This window comes from Hyalella azteca, unplaced genomic scaffold (assembly GCF_000764305.2).
Source record: "Hyalella azteca isolate HAZT.00-mixed unplaced genomic scaffold, Hazt_2.0.2 contig3573, whole genome shotgun sequence".
Taxonomy (NCBI): Eukaryota; Metazoa; Arthropoda; class Malacostraca; order Amphipoda; family Hyalellidae; genus Hyalella; species Hyalella azteca.
Window position 1 is genome coordinate 44,608 of NW_025933818.1, and position 23,444 is coordinate 68,051.

Here is a 23,444-nt window from a genome sequence, read left to right on the forward strand (position 1 = left end):
GTCCGCTGTCCCTTGAAACGTTTTTCAAAGCACTACTGCATTAAAAACGGCTGAGGGTACCGTAGAGGGGCGTTTGTGCGTTGAAGAACAGTTAACGTTGTAGGGAATCGGTGCTATTGAATTAGGTATCATTAGGAAATGATAGATTTATGCAAGTCGTGTCAAATCTATTTTTGGTCTCGGTAAATTTAAAGTTAACTCACAGGATATCGAGTGCCTAATCTGAATTCAGTTTGTTCTCGCTTCATGGCGCTGCATGAAATCTTGTCGTCTGCATTTTATCTTTTGATTTGGCAAATTTATTGGTTTCTTAGGCGAACGTTTTCAGGAGGAAGTTGGGGGAGAGAGTAACCAGTCCCCATATGTTGCAGGGACGTGTGAGGCTGTCAGTGGGGACTGGTGCTCTCCCCAACTCCTCCATCAGTCTGAGGACTTGGCATCATTGGCTTCCCACTTCCAGGCCTCACACATTTTGGACCCTTCAAGTCCAAGCGAAGAAACTGACGATAAAAGCGATTTTTTTGGCATGCCTGCGTACAATAGCAGCGATCTTCTGATCGTGCCTACTGCTTATCCTTCGCAGTTCTCTAACGACGGTCAAGAAAAAGATGTCAGCACTTTTGATTTCAGCGCAGATGGACATCATTTCTCTACTAGGGACACTTTGATGGTGGCACCGACAGTGCGACGTAGTAGAGGAGGCCGACACGGTAGTCGATCTCACGGACCAATTGCAGGAAGACCACCAAAAGAACCTAGCCGTCAGTTCGATCCTGAGAACGGATATCTGTATTCTGAAAGTGGGTTAAGCTACAAAAACTGCCCGATTTGTCGCAAAAAAATCACCTACAATCATTTGAAAAGGCACATCCGCACTCAACACACAGAGATGCAGAAAGTAGTTTGCCCGTTCTGCGCGCGGTATCTTAAGAATACATACTCGCTGGAGACGCACGTCGCCAACTACCACAGAGACCTGAGCTTACGCACGAGCTAATGTCTTCAAACGACATCCTGTGAAATACTTGGTAGAGTTAATCTCCAATGCATCGTGGTATTTCCTGAACATCCAAAGTATTACGTTACCTAAACAAATTAGTTTATTTATATTGCGGTTAATGTGTCGATGAATGCGAAATGTTACATGTTTTTGCTAATGCTCGTCAAAAGTACGTTCTGAATACTTTCAATAGCTCCAATTCCATTTGTTTCCTGTTAATTTCGGCTTCTCAATATCACGCATGTCTGAACCAACATCTTGTGAGGTGGTATTCGTTAATCGCAATATCTACTACACGAGGAATCTGCACTACTGTGTGAAAATGGATTCCTCATAAAATTTATTTAATGCGCCTTAGGCATTCAAAATATTGATGCATGGAATAGAATTGATTTTTGGTCCGGAACGGTTGACAAATGAAGGTATGGAAGCATGAATAACCATGCGTCAGTAAAAATTTGTTTTGCATGCCATTTGGAGAATGGAGAAAAAAGATGCGTTTCACTTCTAGGGAATTCTCGCATGAAAGAATTTAGGATTGCCAAAAATCGTATTTTGTTACATGATTAAGGGAACTTTCGGATGAAACGCGCGGAATCTATTTAGTGCTATTAACTCTCATTGGCTATCGTGACATCGCAACGCATTCAATCTCATATCGTTTTTAATATCTTGTCAGCTTCTATGGAGCGCGTAGGGAATGGAACCTCCTTCGATCCAAATATTTTTCTGAATTCACCTCAGCAAATGGTAAACTTGGTTTTGTTCAAGTTTTATAAATTCTTTCATCCCTTTTTTGGCTAAACAAAAATAACTCCATATTCAGAGTTTATGCGTAAAGGGCATTCCTGCACGTTTCTAAGACAATCGACTACGTCAGATAGCAGAAGTTTGATGTTACGGCAGTATACTTAGTATATTCGTTTTGCGTCAGTTATTGATGTTCCTGTAAGTTTTAGCGCCAGGATGCTGGAAGAAACATTCGTTTCGATAGTGTTCATCTACTTTTTCAATCCTATCGAAAGCCTTTACGTTTTTTTAAGATTATGAATTTTTGTGTCTTTAGTTTTTATCGAAGACTTTCTTGTAAATGACCATTTTATTCGATAAAATGTATCAGTAAAAGGCTATTGAGGCACTGACAAAATACAAAATATGAGGCACTGAAGTCAGATATAACTTTGAAGGGTTAAAATTGCCAATTAAATTGTTTTACCCTTGCTGGAAAATATTTGAGGAACCCGATATTATAAAAAGAGGCACTGCAAGCAATCAACAACTTAATTTTTTTGCTCAAAGTTTAAATGAGGTGCATAAAATTTGGTTGGTAATTGTTCCGACAATATCGTTATACTTTTCGAACTAATAACAGAGACGGGACCCGTAAACCCGGTGGAAGTCTAGTAGCTACTTCAAACTATCGCCAGTCATGAAAAGATCCGGTCAAATGACACGAGTTTAGATCTATGAACAAGGCACGAAAAGGAAAAGAATCGGCGACAGGCCACATCAGGCCTACATTTCAGCGCCGACATAACTGTTATGTTATGTTACGTTATGTTATGTTAAAACCTCAGCGATTTGCATGAACCAACAACGGCTCCCGCGGACCTTTTGAGGGAGGCCCGCGGGTTCCTCATGAGACTGGTTTTCCATATTTGCGTTTTCCAGTTGCGTTTGGTTCACAAGATGACTCAGTGATCTTAAAATAATAGAAATGAAAAATAATTATCCGGAAATTCATCATTTGTAGGGTTATCGCTTTGGAATTCATTTGAGGTTCATTTAAGAATGTTTCTAGTATCAAAAATTTTTGGTTAGATTACGTTTCGGACAATTGTCTATTCGGAAAACCGCTCTTCCTGTCCCTAACGCTATTCCTACCCGAGGAGTGGAATAAGTCTCGCTTGCAGTGTGAAGGCGTCGTGGAAAATGTATACGCTGAAGTTTTGTACTTGATTCTGATTAATTTAGAATTTTCTATTTCCAGCTTTCACTAATTTCTTGTGTTAAATACTCTTCCATTTTGTATGCATGATTCGGTGATCTTAATTAATGCATTATCCTTCAGTCCTGTTCGGATTTACTTAACTGTCGTCAGCAGAGAAGGATCCACAGTTTGTATTGCAATGTACTTGTATATTCAAAATACCTTGCGTTTACATGGCCGCATTAATTATCCGGTGAAAATTTTTCGGGCACATTTGTAACAATATTACTTTTTTCATTATATAGAGTGTTACGAAGTGCTACGAGGAAGGCTTCTCGGTTTGCATGCCAATAACATAGCAATCTCCAGCTTCGGAAACGACGTACGCGAAACGATGAAAGTAATCCTTCCAGCCTCAGTCCCGTGTCTGCATTCAACCGTCAACTTAGCGCTGCATTAGTCAAAATGTAATTATTGTGAGAAATTCATATTTATTGCAAAGTAAACATTATTGTACTCTCATTTGAGCTTCAACTTCTTATCCCAACATTAAACTGCTTTAAATGGAAAAGAACTCGTTTGAAGTTTCCATTTCCTCATCAAATAATAGTGATTACCTAAAGAATAATTATTAGCTCCCCCAAAACATTTTCCATGTTTTCATTCAGTTTCAAATCACTGAACGTAAACTATTGGGTAAACTGTTATTTTCAATAACGAACAATTCACTTGAATCTAAATAGTGATTTGATCCTATTAAATATACCAAAATCGTTTTCCTTAATAGATGGTGCGGAGACATATTTTTCTCAACATGTCCTCTCTGACGAGTGACGTTAAGGAACGTTAATATGTCTTATACGTCTCTAATCGGTCACTGGTATGGCCAGATTGATGTGCACTATCGTCGTCGAATAACAAATTAAGAGCGTAAATGTGTAAAGTTGTAATTGTATTGAGTAAAGATCAGATTCTAAAAGCGTGTGGTTTCTGTTGTTGCAGATGTGTTACTGAGGCTGGAAGGGCTGGCTGGGGCGCAGGCCAACTCGGCGTTAGGCTTTGCCATGTCAGACATGAGCCCTCTAGGCCACGTCGAGAACTTTGCGACTAACGAACAAGATCCCAGAGTATTGCTGAATTTGGTGAACGATGCTTCGCTGAGCATTGCCCAGCTTCTGAAAGACGGCGCAGGAAATGGAGGAGCAAACGTAACCTCATGTCCAGTCTGTAGGAAGAGAGTTCAAATATCGTACCTTGCACTTCACCTTAAACGTACTCACGATTCCATGGAAGCTACCTGTCTTCTTTGTGGTAAGAAGTTCAAGAACAAGCATAGCTTAGGTGTCCACATGGCACGATACCATCCCCGCCACTCCAACCACTCCCGATCCACTCACTACCATGACCATCACCGCGCTGGTCAACATCAGACTTCCTTCGGACCTGCCAACAGCTCCATGATGTTGATGAACAACATAGCTGGAGACCTCAACAATGCCATGTTCCCGCACGCTTCAGAACCATCGTGGTCACAGCCTTCGTCTGACTCAATCACTTTCAATAATGTTTTCAGTCCACCTACCATAGACATTATCGAAAATGATGACGATCCTCCAAACGAAGACTCTTCTCCTATGTGATGATCAAAGTTCTCACTTAAAAATTCTCGTGTCTCGTTCTTAGAAAAGAAGCCAAATATTTGCAACTTGTGTCTCCCGGCCTACACCAATAATATAATTGTGCGTTTTCTTGTCTCGGTGTTCATTATTTATCCTTTCTCGAAAATTCAATTCAATTTCTGCGAGTATCAAGACTATGAATCTATCGCCTTAAATTTCTCGTTACCTACCGAGTCACGCTAGAAATAAATGGGTTAAATTAAAAGTATAATATTGCCTGGGCCTTGCAGGTGTATATTTGCTGTACAATATATAAATGTTGATTTAAACGTGCGTTAATCTCGACAGTCATTATAGCACTTGGTGAAGAATCAGTAACCTATATTTTTTGTTACAGTTTGATTCAGTGTTAAGTTAAACTTTCCAGTTCTGGAAGTTGGATATATGCAGTAGAAGTATTAATATTGGATAATTTTAGCTTAGGACAGCGGCTGCTAACTGTATGACCGTAATGTCGCTCTCTTGAAACTCCCTTCCCTTCAGAGATCCAGTGCCTTTGGCGCGCTCTTAGAATAGAATAGAAGTGTCGGCGTTGAAGAAATCGGCCCATGGCCTGTTGCCGATTCCTGAACTTTTCGTGACTTGATTCACAAGGGATCCGGCCTTTGGAACCCGATCTTTCCATAACTAACGATTGATTGAGATAGCTGCTGGACTTATTGCCTGGTCCGTAATTTGCTAGGCATTTTAAGACTGAACATATGCTCCTGCATAGCTTCGTCAAGTCTGTTTTTGAAGATGTTCATACTCGGAGCGTCAACGATGCTATCAGGGAGGCTGTTCCACATGTCGGTGACTCGAAGCGAGAAGAAATGTTGTCGCATGGATGTGTTCCAACGCTGTTTTTTTAGTTTATAGCCGTGGCCCCTGGTGTTGGTTCTTGTTTCAAATTCTAGTAATCCTTCTAGGACCTTGTATAAGTCATGAGTATACTTGTATACTTCAATAAGGTCCCCACGCAGACGTCGATACCTGAGGCTTGGAAGCTTTATAATCTTTAATCTTTCCTCATAGGACTTGCCTTTCAAGCCCGGAACTATTCTTGTTGCGCGTCTTTGAACACTCTCTACTAAATTTCTGTTTTTTTCAAATTTCGGTGACCATACGACGTTTCCAAACTCTAGGTTCGGGCGCACGACAGCAACAAACAACTGCTTCATCGTTTCTGCATTTAGGAACTCGAAAGAGCGTCTGATCAGTCCAAGTCGTTTATTGGCTTTATTAACTTGACCTTCAATATGCTTAGAAAATTTCAACTCATTGTCGATATTAACTCCTAAATCCTTTTCCGTTGTCGACTCCGACATCATCACTCTGTCGTTGCAACCGTGTCTTCTCATACTATAATCTTGCTGTTCATTATTCTTGCCAAGGTGGATAACTTTACATTTGTCAGCGTTAAAACGCAGCTGCCACTTATCAGCCCAGTCAACCAGCCTGTCAAGATCACCTTGCAACTGTACTTTTTGCGAAGTATTCTTCACTGTATTATAAATTTTTGTGTCGTCAGCATACATCGAACAAACGCTAGACCCAGCTTCTGGCAGATCGTTTATAAATGCAACGAATAGAATAGGCCCGAGAACACTTCCTTGTGGCACGCCGCTACGCACTGAAGCCCAGTCTGATACGGACCCATTAATACTGACACGTTGTCGCCTCCCTACTAGAAAATCTCTGATCCATTTGAGTACATTACTCTCAATTCCCAAAGATTTCAATTTACGCTATTGAGCGTATGAATAAAAAGAATTCTTGTGTTATGCAAATTTTTATACATACTGTATGCTGAAAAATTGTAAGGTACAATCACGAAAATTAATGATTGAAAATTTGTAATATTCCTCCTATTTTATTTCAATAATACTAATCCCGTGCACGTGAATCTACACAATGGTTCATTGCGCTCTCTCAGGCACGGTGGTGTGACGGCCACCTTACACTCAAAGAAATGACCGAGGCTTTATTCAAATAGCGATGCAGCTTTTGCACCGCTAGGTGTCCGACAAAAGGACAACGTGCAGAATTAAAAGTGTCACTATTAGCACCACAAGACCCGCTCTTTATTTTGAGTGTACGTTTCATAGTAATTGCTCCATCCTCAACCTTTATTAAATCTCCTCCAAATCATCTTTCTATAGGCCATATTATCAGAACTTTAATTTTCTGTTTTTTTTTGTAAGAGAAGGCATTTATTCCTAAGATATTCTATTCTATTGCAATCAAAACGTCAAGAATAATCATCTGGAAGCTCCGACAAGCCGCAATTTTCAATATATTTTACGCTGAGCTCAATTAACAGTTTCCTATGTTGTATTACTGTGGTCGGCGCTCCGTATTGAAATAGGCAACCAGATTTTTTTTGTAGTTCAAAACTACAGCCTGGCCGGACATTCATTTCTTCCTCAGTCATATATTGGACCCTGTCAGTTGTCAGTCATAGGACCCTGTCATTTGTCAGTCATAGGATCCTGTCATTTGTCAGTCATAGGATCCTGTCATTTGTCAGTCATTACTGCAAAGTGTGTTACTTTAGAGACATCATTTAAAATTTTGTGGTAATGAGCCACAAAATACTTATAATTTGCCGACAATTCATCGCTGAGAATAATTGCCCAAGGTCACTCGAACATGATAAATAAGTTACCATTCAAATACATAACGTTTTCTAGTCCTTTGCATTGCGCGGAAGCAGCTGCTTTAGCTGTTTGCGTAACCCTCTTACTTATAGCATCAATTACAGTCTTAACGATCACTAAATTTGAAAGCCCAAATGAATGAAGTCAGGTTAATTTCACAGTCACCGTATCATCATCCATATTGAACTGTTAAGGGAAGTATCAGTATTATATGAATTTGCGTACAATAATCTTGCCTTGTGTTCTCCGACAGGTTACGAGACATACCCAGACGTGACATTTCTGGATGATGATCAACACGACGCCACCAGAACGACATCGTCCTTTTTATCACCGCCCCTTTACTACGACGGACTCGCCTCGTGCTCAGTGCCAACATCGTCGTCATCTATGAAGGAATCTCCGCAATTTGGGGACATGACATGGAGACGTGCGTCGTTACCACCGTCAGATGACGGCTACGTAACGTGTCCTCATTGTCACAAGCCCATAACCTCGTATAACCTCAATCGCCACATCAAGATGGTGCACATGACCATGGACCGCGCGCAATGTTCTCTCTGCCAAAAGATGTTCAAGAATAAATACTCCTTATCAACGCACATGCATCGGCAGCACCATGAATACATGACTCATCAAGGCAACTTCTCTTTGCAACATTATTTCAATGGTAAACGAGGGCTCAAGTTGCATAGATCTTTTGACAACAGTTCGAAATCTCTCTTCCCCAAAATAAATACCGGCCCTGAAGTTTCCCACACACCTGTCGCAATTGGAGGCGATGCCGTCCGAACACTCCACGAATCTGAGTCGTACACTGACAAATCTCCAGTAAATGGCCATGCACTCAAAGATGTCGTAGATTAATAAATTATCTTAGAATAAAAATGTCATATCGCTCATTTATGATATATCACCGCAAGACTTCCTCCAAGTTTGGTCTCTTTAGATAGTGTTCATCTGAATTCGGTTTCATGCGCCTGACATAAGTAGTGTAGTTCTCTTAAACTTCGATGCTTGCTTAACTGAAGTGTTTCCTCGCGATCCTTTCTTATAATAATTATTGAAAGCTTATAATCATGCTGCTGTTGGGCTAAACGGACAAATTCATGTATTCACATAGTGTAATGGGATATTGACTCAGCAAGGAAATACGCATTCAAGTGTTATTATTTCTCAACTATATAGAGATAACTATAGAAGGCGGAAAGCGGATTCATGTGAAAAACATTTAGATTTTTTGTAAATTATATTCAATATAGTGTCTGCAGTGCATACAGTCATGCAGGTACAATTCATGTCAATTATCAACCTTTGATTTCCATTCATGTCCTTATGCATTTTTTTCGATGTGAGCTGGAGTGGAGGAGGTACTAAATTCTTTATGAGTTCAGGATTGGTAAATAAAATGTACGAAATAATATATTGAAATTTGTATTTAAATAACTTAAAAAGTTACGTCGACATTTTACATAAATATACATTTTCTTTAGGAAGGTTTCGTAAGTTTTTCGTTTGATTAAGTTTTGCACGAGGAAAAAATACAAGTTTTTACATGATAGAAAAAGAACTCAAAAGATGGACAGATGGAGTAGAAGGACTTTTGTAGAAAATATCCCGAAGATAAACCTTGATAGGAAAGATGCCCACGATGGATCCCAAAATTCATGTTACGCATCTTTCGAAGGCGCACATTCATTTACATTAATTTAATTGTTTAATTTTTGTAGACCTTGAAGAATAATATCACAAGTGACGTTTTGCATGTCGCTGTAATCTTTTTTAATTATTTATGCGACAATGCGGAAAGCGGGAGCAGCGGCAGCAGCACCTGCAGCCCCTGGAGCACCCCCAGCAGCGCCGCCGGCGAGGATGTTGAGGTTGTTAAGCTCCTGAGTGAGAAGGGCGCGCCTGCGCTCCAGCTGGAACTGCTGCTGCTGGAGCTCGATCTGTTCCTCGAGGCCTGGGATTTCCAGGGCGTCGCGACCAAAAGCGTCCAAAACCTCGACTTCGCGGCCGAACTTGTCGGTGAATTCGATGGTTCCGTCAACGTCGACGAACTGCAAAAATAAGAGTGTCGTGTATAATTTCCAGCAGGCTTACGTTTCAAAGGTAACATGGTAATTTTTTTTCAAAATTGAATTATATCCAGATTCAAGTTAGAGTTTGTCCCTCAATTTCAATAAAAACGTGAACTGAGTTTCTCCTATCAAACGAAATCAAATTTTACTAATGATGGCCAATCATTCTCTAAAGAATTGTTCGATCTTGTCCTGGTCGCGCAAATGTAGAAGGGTGTTGAAATCATAAAATTTATTCTGCAGTTGTCCATTGTTTGAGTTCTCGTATTTGAAAGAGAATGCCATAGATCCTTGTACGAGTAAGGCCAGTATATATATTGTCTGGCAAAGAGAACGAAAAAAATCGTCTGCCTGTTGTTATAAAGAGCTTACAAAGTAGACTACGCGACGCTGAAGAACCGATATAGAAAAAGCACCGTCGCAACCCTTCTCAATATTCATCATATATGATTCTGAACACAAGATGGGATCCTTATACGCGGTCATTAAACAAAAGTTAATTAACCATAAACTATCTGCGCTATGGGTTACATACATGCATGTTTTTTTCATTAATGATTACAAATGGAATGATAAGAATAGACTTTCTAAAAAATCCTCAACATTTGAATTAAAGGTAACGAAATGTAAAATTTTGATGCAAAATTTATTGTGTCTAAATTTATATATTATTTCAATTCTCTCACATATCAACTTGGAAATAAACTTTCCTGGCTAGAGTTGATGTCTTAATGTCAATTCTGAAGCCATCAACTGCATTATATAGGAAATGAGTGAAGTTGTGTTGAAGAAACTGGCAATGTTCGTGAGTGAAAAGTCACTTGCTCGCCAAGTCGCATTTTTAGCGCATTTCTCATTTATGGAAAAAAATTCAGTCTCAATTTCCATCAGTATCAGCTGCCACTAATATGTTTGTATTACACCCACCTGTCACGAATACTTTTTATTCAGCTTATGTATTAATACTATGGCATAATAAACTTTATTATTCGCTTGTTAATAACGAAATTGGCGAGTTAATCTCTTAATCAATAGCTACACAGCTTCACGAAAGTTTTTTAGAAAATACGTAGGTTATTTTCATGACTTATACTCACCACGCGAACGTTGGGGTCGGAAGCAGCGACCTCACGGGCGCGGGCCACGAGTGCTGGGAGAGGGGCTCGGGCAGCGAAGTTACCAACACCGGGACCGAAGAAGGCGGGTCCGAAGTCGTTGACGGGGGCGGCGGGAGCGGCGGGTGCCGGGGCGGCGGGAGCGGCGCCCCCGGCCGGAGGGGCGGCACCCAAGGACTTGGCTGTGGCAGCTCCTGCTTCAGCAGGAGCGGCGGCTGCTCGGTTGTTCTGGACCTGAGCGCCGCGCACCAGCTGTGCGGACGCCAGCGAAGCGAAGAGGAGAACGCAAGCCTGCGTTCATGGGGATAATTAGGGAACGCAAATACACGCTAAATTCAATGTAAAATTTAGAGGACTGATTATACCATTAGAAACTGAAATCAATAGTTGGAAATCGTTCTTATGGACTTCTAAGTTATTGGTAGTTATTATTGTCTACAGTTTGTCTCAACTTAAGTACTGCCACTATAAAATGTCAGAATAAGCAAGACTGGTCACTTTTTGGACAATCTAGAATGCATGAATAAATCTAAAATTTCAAAATAACATTTATCCCGCTAGAGTAATATATTTCCCGCTGATGTTATTCATTGAAAAAACAATATGGCACCTGTCTCGAATAGAATCACCATAATTTCTCAATATCTCAACTGGATAACATATCATTCGAAGTATTTACATATTATTCTTCTGTATAAACGACTTCATTGTTCGAGCTGCCGCCGAATAGTTGACATAGATTCATATGCTAGTATTATAAACCGGTCACAGCCAACATTGTATAAATATTTTATTTCTCAATTAATCCTGTCATTCAAATCGAAATGAAAACTTGAGACTGAAGCCATTTTCGAAAAAATTTGGTCCCGTTCACAAGCTTGGTGGAATAATGTTCAAAATTTGTCTCGTTACTTTGATAAACATATCGGTGTGGATTTATACAGTGGACTCCCGTTAAGTTGCAAAGTTTGCAAGTTGCAGTTGTCGCGTTTGCAAGTTGCAAAGTTTAAAATCAATTACCAGCTACCAAGATGATACGATAACTGAAATATTTCTCCGCGAAAATCTTATATTATCATGAATATGTGGTTTCCCAAATATTCTCTATTCGATAAAACCAGCAGAACAAAAAAATTAGAAGCGTTTATTATGTATACAAACACGGCGTCCATCAATGAAAAATACGATAAACACAACATTTGCCTCTAAATTTTAGTTTATAAAGTCAAGCAGAAACTCAAACGCCTAAGTTTTGTACTAAAGTAAGCAACTATCTCAGCTCGGACGAGGAACTTACAATGGACTTCATGTTTGTACTGTTAGTGGATGACTGAGGTACATGGGATAGATCTGAGCTCCTTATATACCTGTAACCTTGTGATACCAGCGAGGCTGCTGCGGTTACTCCCACCCCTCAGTCTCTTCCTCTTCTTCCCCTCATCCTTATCCCCACCTCAACAGACGGGCGGTAACTTCCGCACATCGTGCACATGCAAAGAGTGCTCGCTCCTCACTAATCTGGGTTCAAATCTCAACTAGAAAATTGGTCAATATTTGCCCGTGTTCTTTTTCGTAAATTTATCACAAAAATTTGGCGACATCGAACAAAATGTTGTACGTTGACGACAGATTTCGCTCGCTCAGCAGATCAGCTCACCTCGACGAGCTCATTCCGATACTGACAACATTGTGCGCCAATCGATAATGTCTAGACTTTAATTGCAAAATGTTTTGTGAAAAGCAATGTTAGTGCTTGCGTCTTCAATTCTTACTGAAATTCTTATCTTCTTTAGTGAAGCGTCTTAAATTTCAAACTTGTAACCCCTAATCTCACATGGTGACGCCTTACACTCTAACAATTTTCTTGGAGGAAACCCTGATCTTCGTGAAGATTTATGTAGCAATGGACTATACATTTGATTCATGAGCATTACAAGTCCTAAGCACTAATGTTCCATGATTACGTTTCTTATAATTCACATTTTATGGGGAAAATCAATTTCTAATTAATGTTATAGTTTATGAGTTTCATCCGTTCTTATTTTTATACAAGGGGCTAATCTTATGCAGAAAAAGATCATTTTCACGCGTATCGCTGACTTGGCCTGCCCAGACAATAGATGAGTCGCTCAGAGGCTTATACATATGTCGTCACCCACCGGTACTTATTAAACTAAACTTGTTAAATTAAAAGGTACTTCTTATACATCAAGATTACAACCCTCTATTATTTTTCCTTTATTTTCATTCAATATATTCCATTGTGCATATATTGGAAACGAATGGAATTATATTTCAATGCTTCCATTACCAGCGGATTAAATTTCTCTGAATGTGCAGCATAAAAGCTAATTGATATTCCATATAAAGCCAGTGTCACGTGACACCGACGTGTGCCGAGTGTGCTCATCCATCGGCTTCCTCGCTATCGCTGATGCTCAGACCTCAATCACGTCAAGAGGTTGAAAAAATGTGAATATTTTTGAACACTCATTATGAAAAACTGCGCGGAAGTAGCGCAAACGCGCCCTGGCTCGCGTCAGTTCATGAAGTCGCCACTGGAGATCCGTCTGTTGTTCGGTCCGAACAAACGGTCCGTCTGTTGTTCAGTCCGAACAAACGGTCCGTCTGTTGTTCGGTCCGAACAAACGGTCCGTCTGTCCGTCTGTTGTTCGGTCCGAACAAACGGTCCGTCTGTTGTTCGGTCCGAACAAACGGTCCGTCTGTTGTTCGGTCCGAACAAACGGTCCGTCTGCTGTTCGGTAGTGAACGACGAGGGATGTAGGGATGTTTTCTTCGTGTACACATGAAGAAACTTGATCCAAAATTGATCCAATACATTCAGGAAACCCGTTGAATTAATCAGTTACTGTGTGATTCCTGGTTTCCTTTTACTTAATTTATTTTTGATGTAGGCGATACGGCATCAACTTACGCAGGTTTTCCTTTGTTGATTTCTCAGCATTGAAATCTTGCAAGACTATTTGTTGCTCAAGCAGCCAATATTTCATTACAATAGAATTTCGGACTAGACCGACGTTTTTAATCTCATGTCAAAACTTCCAATTTATTTGTCATCATACCAAGAAAGAGAAAAAAGTTAGTGATTCCTTCAGCATAAACTTTAATTGGTTTTCAAATAGTGTCTTACGTAACCATTCTGCACTCTGATCCCACGGCATCGCTACTGTAAGACAAATTTTTCTCCCACGACTTTTAAAATGAATTGAAAAGGAATATTCTACGTGTGTAGAATATTATCATGATAGAAGGTAACGTTTCTAAATTGTACCTCCATAATAAAATTTCTTACAATTACATTTCAAACTTCTATTAAAATATAATTGTTACTTTATATACTTCATTAAAATATATCATGTGATGATAACAAGATGTAATATTTTTATATTCACTAACATCACGTTATATTGGTTAGAATATGTCTTACGTAACCAGCCTACACGTCAGTCTTGTAAGGACTAATAATAAAAAATATTTATTCGTCTTAGCTTTATTAAAATTTTTTAGATAGCTGATTTTATGAATCGTTCAAACACAACACTTGGAATTTATCAGATTAGTTGAACCGATTTATACCGATGCTTAGCATATTGTTAATTTACTGATGGGAAATGAACAGTTGTTCGATTTGTTTGAATAAATTTTTATTGAATAACTATTTAATTTCTGTCTAAAATTTCTGCGTTTTGTTCTTTATGGAAAATTGTATGTTTGGTTTTCCCGTCTTGTCTAATCCTATTTAAATTTATGGGCATATTCATCATATAAGCACACAATTAAGAGACACCGTAATTTCTTTATATCTAATGTTAGATCTTGGAAAAACTTGTGTGCGGATGGCTTCTTGGACAGTTTTTGGCAAAAAATAAAGTAGCAATTAAGGCAACACGAAAAAAAATGATTAGATAGCATGACTCTCGCTTCAGAAGAGATAACACAAATGTTGCAGCGTGTAGTGTGTGTATAACGCTTCATTGCACGCTTATTGGAGCGGGACTTAATTGCGATAATCCGACTAGTATACTACGTCCAATCTTTTTCAGTTGCACTAGTATACTACGTCGCAATAATTGCAACTGATAAAGTTATTGGTCTTAAATTCAAATAAGTATTCTAATTTAAAACTTTGTTTGCTAGAGCGCCTCGCTATTGTAGTTTCAAGCTAACGGTTTTCGATAACACGTCAAGTGAAATAGCTTGGGATAGTTTCGAGTCAATTTCAAATGGACTACATCTTCCATCAATTTTGCTGTCAGAGGAACGACAGTTTCTTTTTTCTCAGATCAAAATTTTGAGTCTATAAATTACTGATTATTTTTTCGGTATTTATGGGCAACCATCGCAGAAGTTGTTGAAAAAAATCTTGGGCTGCTGGCTTCTCAATTAACTATTGCTAAGGCCTTTTTTATGTCTGAGTTCTATTTCCTTGGTTGCTTGGGATATTTAACAGTTAAACTTTAACATGACAATGAAAACTAATTAAACTGGTAAGTGTAAAACTTGTGTCTAACTTTTTTTTACCTCGTATTATTTATCTATAACTAGGGTGCACATGAATGATGAGTCTCTGTGCTGTAAGCATTATTGTGCACCTTCACTGTGAATTAGAAGTGTAAAAACTGCAATTTTGTAATCTTAAATCCTATTTTTACCGTAACTTCATTCACGATTTAATAGTTGAAACAAGTCGATTTTAGGTAATTACTTGATGCAAACGGTGATTTCAATTCAATGAATAAATAAAGCTAACATTGTTGAAATTGTTTGTGCCACCTAGAGCATGTCAAACTCGAACCATTTTACCCCGAGACTCAATAATTCAAGGTTACCTATTACAAAAAGGCATAACGTGAGCGCATTGTATTCTTTTTTGAATGCCGTGACATTTTCTTCGTCTCGACTCAGATTTTCTCGTCACGCTGAGCAGGCGCAACGGGAGCTGAACGACTAACGGAGACCGGCACGCCACGACTGCCTGGTGGCTGCACTTTATGCAGTTATTAATCAAACAATCACAACATTAACTTTGATAAACTTGTCGGGTAATTTAGATATGTCGTGTCTGAACCCTGAAGGATGATAAATATTTTGGTTTTTCATTTATAGCACCAGAAATATGTTGCTCCCATCAATTCGAAAATTTTGAGCGTGGAATCTGATTTGCATGACATGAGTATACTACGGAAAAGTGATAAGTTCATTTACGGAAAACGAATGGACATTTCTGCTATAATTATAGTTCTAAGGTATGGTTATTAGCTCTTCTTCAGTCACTACAGTATATTGAAGTATGAGCTATCCGAATTACAACGGCTGCGTACCGTAACTTTAATTCAATCTTCCTTTGCATTGACTCTCTCATCAGTCCTGAAACAAGACCTTCCCGCTGATATGGAAGTTTACATGTCAGCCCTATGCCCTGGAACAACAGTTAGTCAGGAAACGAAATACCCTAGAGAGCGAGGCCATGTCATGCTTCACTTGCCGACAGTTTTCAGAGCCCGATAAAAGCTTGGTCCGTTGAAGAATGTCAACAGACTTCCTTGTATCAACTAGTGAAATATGACACTATTCGAGAGCACGTAAGAGATGAATGGAGTTTAGGCAATATTCGCGTAGTTAAATAAATGTAAAAGATCCGAAAGAACATTGCCACAACGATCACATGTCATTTGTTTTTAGGCAATCTTGTGCAGTATAAGTATGTTATTGACTCTAAAGAATATTATCATATCAAATTAATTGCATAGTAAAAATGCGAACCTATAGAGACAAACTAGCCCATGTAGTGTGGCACTCGCCTTTGGCTGACTGAGTATCAGGCCACAGCGAATGAAAGTCACGTAGCTCGGGAGCTCATCTGAGTTGTATGCAAGAAAATATCTAGGGTCATCTAAAGATAATATTCAGCTAATCAGCAGCCTCTAGTTCTTCCGCAACGCCATGCCGGAAGTTCATCCCTCGCTCAGCCGTCGTGTCCTTGGATCAATTTTGCGCAATGGAATCTCATTCGAGGATACCACATGCAGACTTGAGATGAAATTCAGACGAGGGTGTAGCCTCTTTCTCGCAGTAACTTGCTAGTTTCACTCAAAAATATCTACTCACACTTATTGGTATAACAAAAATTGAAACACTCAAATTTTACTTGAACAGAGTGGAGTTCGACTGTGAAATATGCCTCAGTAATGATACATACAAATCAAATATCAAATTTGCAACTTTGAAACTGCAACTCTGAAAATCTAAATACTGTAGTTTCTTCAGATTCAGGGGGCTTAATTATCATTTAGAAGGATAAATTCATGTCAGCAATGTTGATCTGTTAATAAATCTGGTACTCGAATTCGCTTATTAGGTACGAGTGATATTCAGATTCGAACATTAGTATACAGATCACATGACACATCATTCTCGAACATACCAACGACCGACACCGATTCTTTTTGCTCTACATTGCTCGGGGATTGTCCCGATTATGTTCGTCCTTGTAGCAGTTCGAGCGCGAGAGTGTTCCAGCTAACGACGGAGTAAGACCGGTTAAGATAAGCTTCTGTGAAGTCAGATTAGAAGACGTCGGTAAAGTAGTTTGAGGGTATTTTAATTGTTGTTCTACATGTGTTAGCCTTATAATTGGTACTTGTATAAAAAAATGCAACTTTACAGATTCATCGGCAGCAACGAAATCGACGTTGAACGAGCAGCACAAGCCTATCTGCATTCTTATAATATAATTTAAATGTTTTTTCTCTTCCTACAAGTGAAATTGGAAATTCCATTATTTTTCTTTTCATAAGACTCATATTACAGGCTTTTCAATGTGTGCTTTATTCATGGCAGTCTTCATTTATTGTTTCCTCTCAGACAACTCTTGTTGCGAAACGAAAGTTAAAGTTTGAGTAACGCATGTAAAATATTCTTGTAGAACTAGGAGAAAATTCTTACAAATGGTGTTAACTCACTACTAACAAGTGAACCCATTATAATCAATGGCAAGATGGTGACTTTTGAAAAAAGACGTACGACAGTCACGAGTCGCTTGCTGAGTCATACAGGTTCTTGTGAAATTTCTTCATTAAATGTTTCTAGCCATAGTTAACTTTACATTTCTGAATGGTTAAAGGTTTATAATGAAGATTCTGAATTTAAATTACATAGGAAAAAGTAATAAAATATTAAATTTTAGCTGCAATTCAACGATGACCACTATTTTGCTGTTGTGATGCGCACCCTCATACATTGTTTCTCACGAACCTCATCTAGACACACAGTTTTTTCTGCAATGTTCCATGTCCTTTTATCCTTGAGTTTTCAAGGCTCGATAACTCAACACTGCGATGGAGGTGCTGCATATGAGTGCAAGTGATAGAGCGCCGCCGGTTCCAAGGCCTAGTTTGTCCCGCGGCAGAGGCGGCCTATGCGGCGGCAGAGTACAACCTTGAGGAGGAACTTCGTTCTTAATGTCAGGGTCGTACTTCATCTCCGCCGGCCTCCAGCCGAATATTTTTAGGACCCATTATACGTTCATAAGTGCGCTGCTGAGCTGCAGTAAAACGCATCAACATATATCATCACGTTTATGTTAAATGTCGGGAGGATGAAACCCTGCGACAACCCTGGCTGGAAGTTCCTGCTTGGTCGTGTCCAGATTTATTTTAATTTTTAATGATATATTAGTTGTTTCATAAAATATGGCGGGAAGCTAGAGGGAACGAAGGACAACTTCCATGTCCATTTCGTGGTCTACTGAGCTCGGAAAAAGTGCCGAATGTTTTATTATGACTGCAAACTTTACGTTTCGTGACGAAATTTATACGCCATGCTTGTAAAGTAGCATAATGGACTCTTTAATGATGACCAAACTTTTTTGACAGCTTAGAACATCATATTATAAAAAAATTATTTGATAATACTGAATATAAAAACGAAGCACATTTTTAATTCCGCTTTTAAAAACTGCTCGCATGTGAACTATTAATAAATTTTTAAGAAATGCGATCAGCTGCCTTCTGTAAATTCTTCGAATGTGAACGTCACTGTAACATCAAAATATCAAACAAGGCGATTTCTGAGACAATGCAATGCCTCTTAAAAGTATGAAAACTCTAATTAAATCAGAGCGCGATGCCAAGAACGAAGAAAACTTTTTCGCGGGACAGAACAAGGAAGTACTTAAGGGATAAATGTCCACTACAAATTTTCTTGAGGAAGGATTAAAATCCTACGAAAATAATTGTTTGTCGTACCTTCCTCTATCTATTGCAATCCAACAGCCATTGACCTTTGCACTATAGGTCCAAAGTGTCCAGGCAATCGTGGTAAGATCTTTCCATTGTGACAGACAAGCTTGGGTCTCATTCACTGCAAGTCTAGAGTTTTTTACGCTACAATGGACAAAAAGATATCATGGATATTTATAATAAATCATGACGTGTCATGCTGTATTGTCGTTTATAGTCGCTTCCTGAGTGTAAGCCTCAACTTTACATTATATGACTAATATCAATTAATTGCGAAGGTACTCTACTTAATTGGGTAAGATGATTTTTTGTTGAAAACCTGCGGTATAGGTTTCCCTATACCGCGGGTTTAATGAGAAAAATCAATGTTAATGAGAAATGAGAAATGAGAAATGTTAATGAGAAAAATCATTTGTGGATCTTCGCTGGCTTGCGGGTTTCTGAGGAAGTCGATCGGCAGATGTAAACAGCACGAGTAACTCTATCGGCAATAAGAGTGTGGCAAGAGTTGCAGACACTTGAAACAATGAAAACTTACCAAAAATTACAATACAGATAATTAAATAAGTAATACAAATCGATCAATTACTCATCGCGAATTTCACTTGTCGCGACCGAGGCCTGGCCAGTAAAACCTACGATAGGTGAGGGATTATTGTATTTGTATGTGATATTTTATGGGTATTTTTTGAACCTCAGACTCGGCGTCGGCATTGAACAGCGTCAATAATCTGAAAATTAAATCAAGCAGGCCTGTTAAGCTTGCTCAAGTGAAATTATGCATTTTTTACGTTTATTTCAGTTTCAAAATTACCAAAGAATTAAATATTTTAAAATGTTTAAAATTTAGCCATCTAAAACTGCGGAGAAATACTTTAAAGTGTTTGCTCTGGGCTATGGTAGTCGCTACTTTTTTAATCTTTATCAATAATCGCCAGGTCGCTTCTCTGAATGTTCCATCGAACAACAAAATTAACTTATGACAGATAATGACTATTTTGAACTAAATATTTTTTTAATTCTAAAGTTATTTTAGTATTATTTTTCTATTATTAACTATTCCATTATTTAAGAGTCACTTTAAAATTTGTATGGCAATTCATTATATCGGCCAGTAACTGTTTCTTATAAATAATCAATAATATTTTGAAATTATCAATTGACTTTAAAAAGTTACTGCTGGAAATTTTTTTAATAATAATCCACACTGAATATATTGTCAGCGTCTCGTATAGCCTATTTTGCTGTCATTTTCTAGAATAGAGAAACAAAAAGCGCTGGCGTGCGTGCAGGGAACGAGGAGATGTCGAACACGAGCCTCGATAAACATTAATGTTTGCTCTGCTCAACATTAATGTTTGCCTGCTCGACATTAATGTTTGCTCTGCTCAACATTAATGTTTGCACTGCTCAACATTCATGTTTGCACTGCTCATCATTAATGTTTGCACTGCTCAACATTGATGTTTGCTCTGCTCAACATTAATGTTTGCTCTGCTCAACATTGATGTTTGCACTGCTCAACATTGATGTTTNTCAATACTAACGTCTGTCTTGATCAATAATAGCGTCTGTCTTGATCAATAATAGCGTCTGTCTTGCTTAATATTAATGTCTGTCTTGATCAATATTAACGTCTGTCTTGCTCAATACTAACGTCTGTCTTGATCAATACTAACGTCTGTCTTGCTCAATACTAACGTCTGTCTTGATCAATAATAGCGTCTGTCTTGCTTAATATTAATGTCTGTCTTGCTCAATAATAATTTCTTGCTCAATATTAATGTCTGTCTTGCACAACATTAATGTCCTTCTTGTTCAATATTAATTTCTTGCTTAATATTAATATCCGTCTTGCTCAACATTAACGTCTTTCTTGCTCAATATTAACGTCTTTCTTGCTCAATATTAACGTCTGTCTTGTTCAACATTAACGTCTTTCTTGCTCAATATTAATGTCTGTCTTGCTCAATATTAACGTCTGTACTGCTCAATATTAACGTCTGTCTTGCTCAATATTAACTTCTTTCTCAATATTAATTTCTTGCTCAATATTAATGTCCGTCTTGCTCAATATTACCGTCTTTCTTGCTCAATATTAACGTCCGTCTTGCTCAACATTACCGTCTTTCTTGCTCAATATTAACGTCTGTCTTGCTCAATATTAACGTCTGTCTTGCTCAATATTAACGTCTGTCTTGCTCAATATTAATTTCTTGCTCAATACTAATGTCTGTCTTGCTCAACATTAACGTGTTTCTTGCTCAATATTACCGTCTTTCTTGCTCAATATTAACGTCTGTCTTGCTCAATATTAACGTCTGTCTTGCTCAATAATAATGTCTGTCTTGCTCAATATTAATGTCTGTCTTGCTCAATATTACCGTCTTTCTTGCTCAATATTAACGTCCGTCTTGCTCAACATTACCGTCTTTCTTGCTCAATATTAACGTCAGTCTTGCTCAATATTATCGTCTGTCTTGCTCAATACTAATGCTTGACTAGTGCTGCTGTCTCTGTTTCTGCTCACTGCAGACGCAGCTCTCATGCCAGACTTCACTTACTATCACGTGATCTCAAACAGCCGCGTTTCCTGCGTTCGTATCGCCCATGAACTTTAATATCGTTCGAGGTCGATGTTGTAATTGATTTAATCTGCATTAAATTGGCATGTATTTAAAAACAAATGTTCTCTAATTAACTTCAATTGTTTAACATTTTGCACGTCGCAAGTGAGGGTTATTCAATTTAACCACAATTCTGGATCATGCAACTTAATTTGAAAGCAAATTTGGATTGTCATTTTCTTCGTGTGCGCCTTATTCTTGTCTTTATAGTTGGCTTTCCTCAACGCCGTAATGATTTTAGTAATAGGAATTTATGAATAAAAGTACAATGTAAACAACAAATATTGGGAAAAAATATTTCTACCAAATGTATTGGTTAAAATGGTCGTGAATAATTATATGCACTCCTAAAACGTAATCCCTACGAAAATACTAAATCCAAGTTTTCAAGTTTAATATATAATTTAATTTTAAGACTGAGAAAGTGTCTAGGTGGGGCAAGTAATTTGCATTACCTAGCCAGTCATTTCTCACACCATCGCAGTTCCTACCCTTGGTATTTTTTTCTAGTCAACCTCAAGCCAAAACTAATCTACAGACAAATTAAACCATTGCCATCATTGCTGTCACGTTCTTCTCACTATTAATAACGATGTTCTTACCTGAATATTGTAATTAATCACAGGGCTAATAGTTTAGTGTTAGTTTTGCCTGGTAGCAGGAACTATTTGCGGAAGTATTGAATGGATAAACGATGGAGTTGACTTTGCTATAGCGACCTCAGCACGCAGCGAGGGCCGCTTCTTTACCTGCCTGACCTTTGTCGTGTTGTATGTCGTCACCGGGGCGTCGCCAGGAACGTAAGTTCAATTGAGGTTTATCTCGGTTCCTTGATCCATTTTTGGGAGCTGTCCCGCTATGCAAATACGGTTAAATCTACGCAGAAGCTTACAGTAAACTGTTTTCCTTGGTTAGGAACGTTTTAAACTTGTAAGCGATAGGTAATTCTTGCCACCAATTGTTGCTCGTCTTTGTCTATATGTAGGTGCGTTTATAACCCTTTTTTCTATTTATTTTTACTGGGCAACGAACAATCGTCTTGCTAACACAATAATTTGTATGATATAAAATTTTGAAATCAATAATTCCCTCGATCAGACCCACTGTTTAATTATTATAATAAATTCAATTCAATTGAATGTTAATTTTTAAATTTCATCTTTGTATTATAAGTCTTCTTAATATTACAGCTGAAACATTGCTATTACAGCTACTGCGAACACGCTCGTGATTGACCGCTATTTATTTTTGGCACCAGGCTCCTAAACAAACTTGAGAGACACCCACACTCTCCTCAATAAGTGTTTTTAACGGAAAAAATTGGTTTAATAATTTTACTGAATTATTGAGCTATTTAGCTATAATTTATTTAGATACTCCTTTCAAACAATGCCTTCTTCTGTGGAAGCTGCGACAGAACGCCTCACCGCTTCTCGGAAGTCATTCAGCCTTGAAGCATCAGGAGCCAAGCAAAAAAATGAAGGTTACTTTCGGTATCCATGTTCCACTGGAATGAAGGAAGATACTCATTCCCTTCTTTTTTCCTAAATTCACGGCATATCTCATGTAAATAAAAATGTCTCGATCTGAAGAATTTTTTTCTTCGTGGAGACTGTTGCTCCATGGAACCCAACTGGGCTCACGTTCCAGCTCTAACTCGATATGCTGCTTCCATTCCATGTAATATGACTGAAGACATATTGTTAAAATTTAAAGCAAAAGGCTAAGTATGCTTCCTTTTTTTCAAACGATAAAATTATATTCCATATTCTAGATGGCTAGAATGAGTTAGTTAATCAAACGCATAATGTTCCCCCATTAATATAAACGTGGTGTTTCAGGATGCAACCTTCAACAGGGCTAACTGCAATGACACACACTGCAATTAATTTTGTATTGCTTTATTATTCGTTTAAAAACTTTATAATTGCAGCGATAAGGAACCTCGCTTTCTGCTTCCCGATTGCAAGTTTCGAAGTGTCGGAAGTTACGTGTTTGCTAATTATATTTCTCTCGTCCCTCTTGTTAGCTAGCAGCAAAAAATTCCTCCTTGATTGGATCGATTCTTCTTGAAAAATCTTCAAGATTGCATGAAAAATTTCCTTGATCAAT

The 23,444-nt window shown here is 38.4% G+C and overlaps 2 protein-coding genes across 4 annotated transcripts in view; one reads left to right on the forward strand and one right to left on the reverse strand.

Annotated features, from left to right (window-relative positions):
* Window positions 1–8,671, forward strand: part of LOC108667423 (protein abrupt) — a 44,602-nt gene extending 35,931 nt beyond the window's left edge. The window contains exon 6 of one of the 3 annotated variants that reach the window (XM_047879664.1): window positions 7,502–8,671. In XM_047879664.1, the coding sequence (XP_047735620.1) occupies window positions 7,502–8,115 (614 nt within the window). In that variant the 3' untranslated portion in view covers window positions 8,116–8,671. Of the gene's footprint in view, window positions 1–371; window positions 2,438–3,932; window positions 4,685–7,501 lie in introns of those variants that run through there. The other 2 variants (XM_047879662.1, XM_047879663.1) reach the window with 2 other exon arrangements.
* Window positions 8,667–11,809, reverse strand: LOC108667424. The gene is made up of 3 exons (XM_018154448.2): window positions 11,742–11,809; window positions 10,427–10,735; window positions 8,667–9,308 (listed from the first exon to the last, which is right to left on the reverse strand). Exons 1-3 carry the CDS (start codon window positions 11,751–11,753, stop codon window positions 9,039–9,041), a joined length of 591 nt encoding a protein of 196 aa, XP_018009937.1. The 5' UTR covers window positions 11,754–11,809; the 3' UTR covers window positions 8,667–9,038.
* Window positions 11,810–23,444: the final 11,635 nt, after the last annotated feature.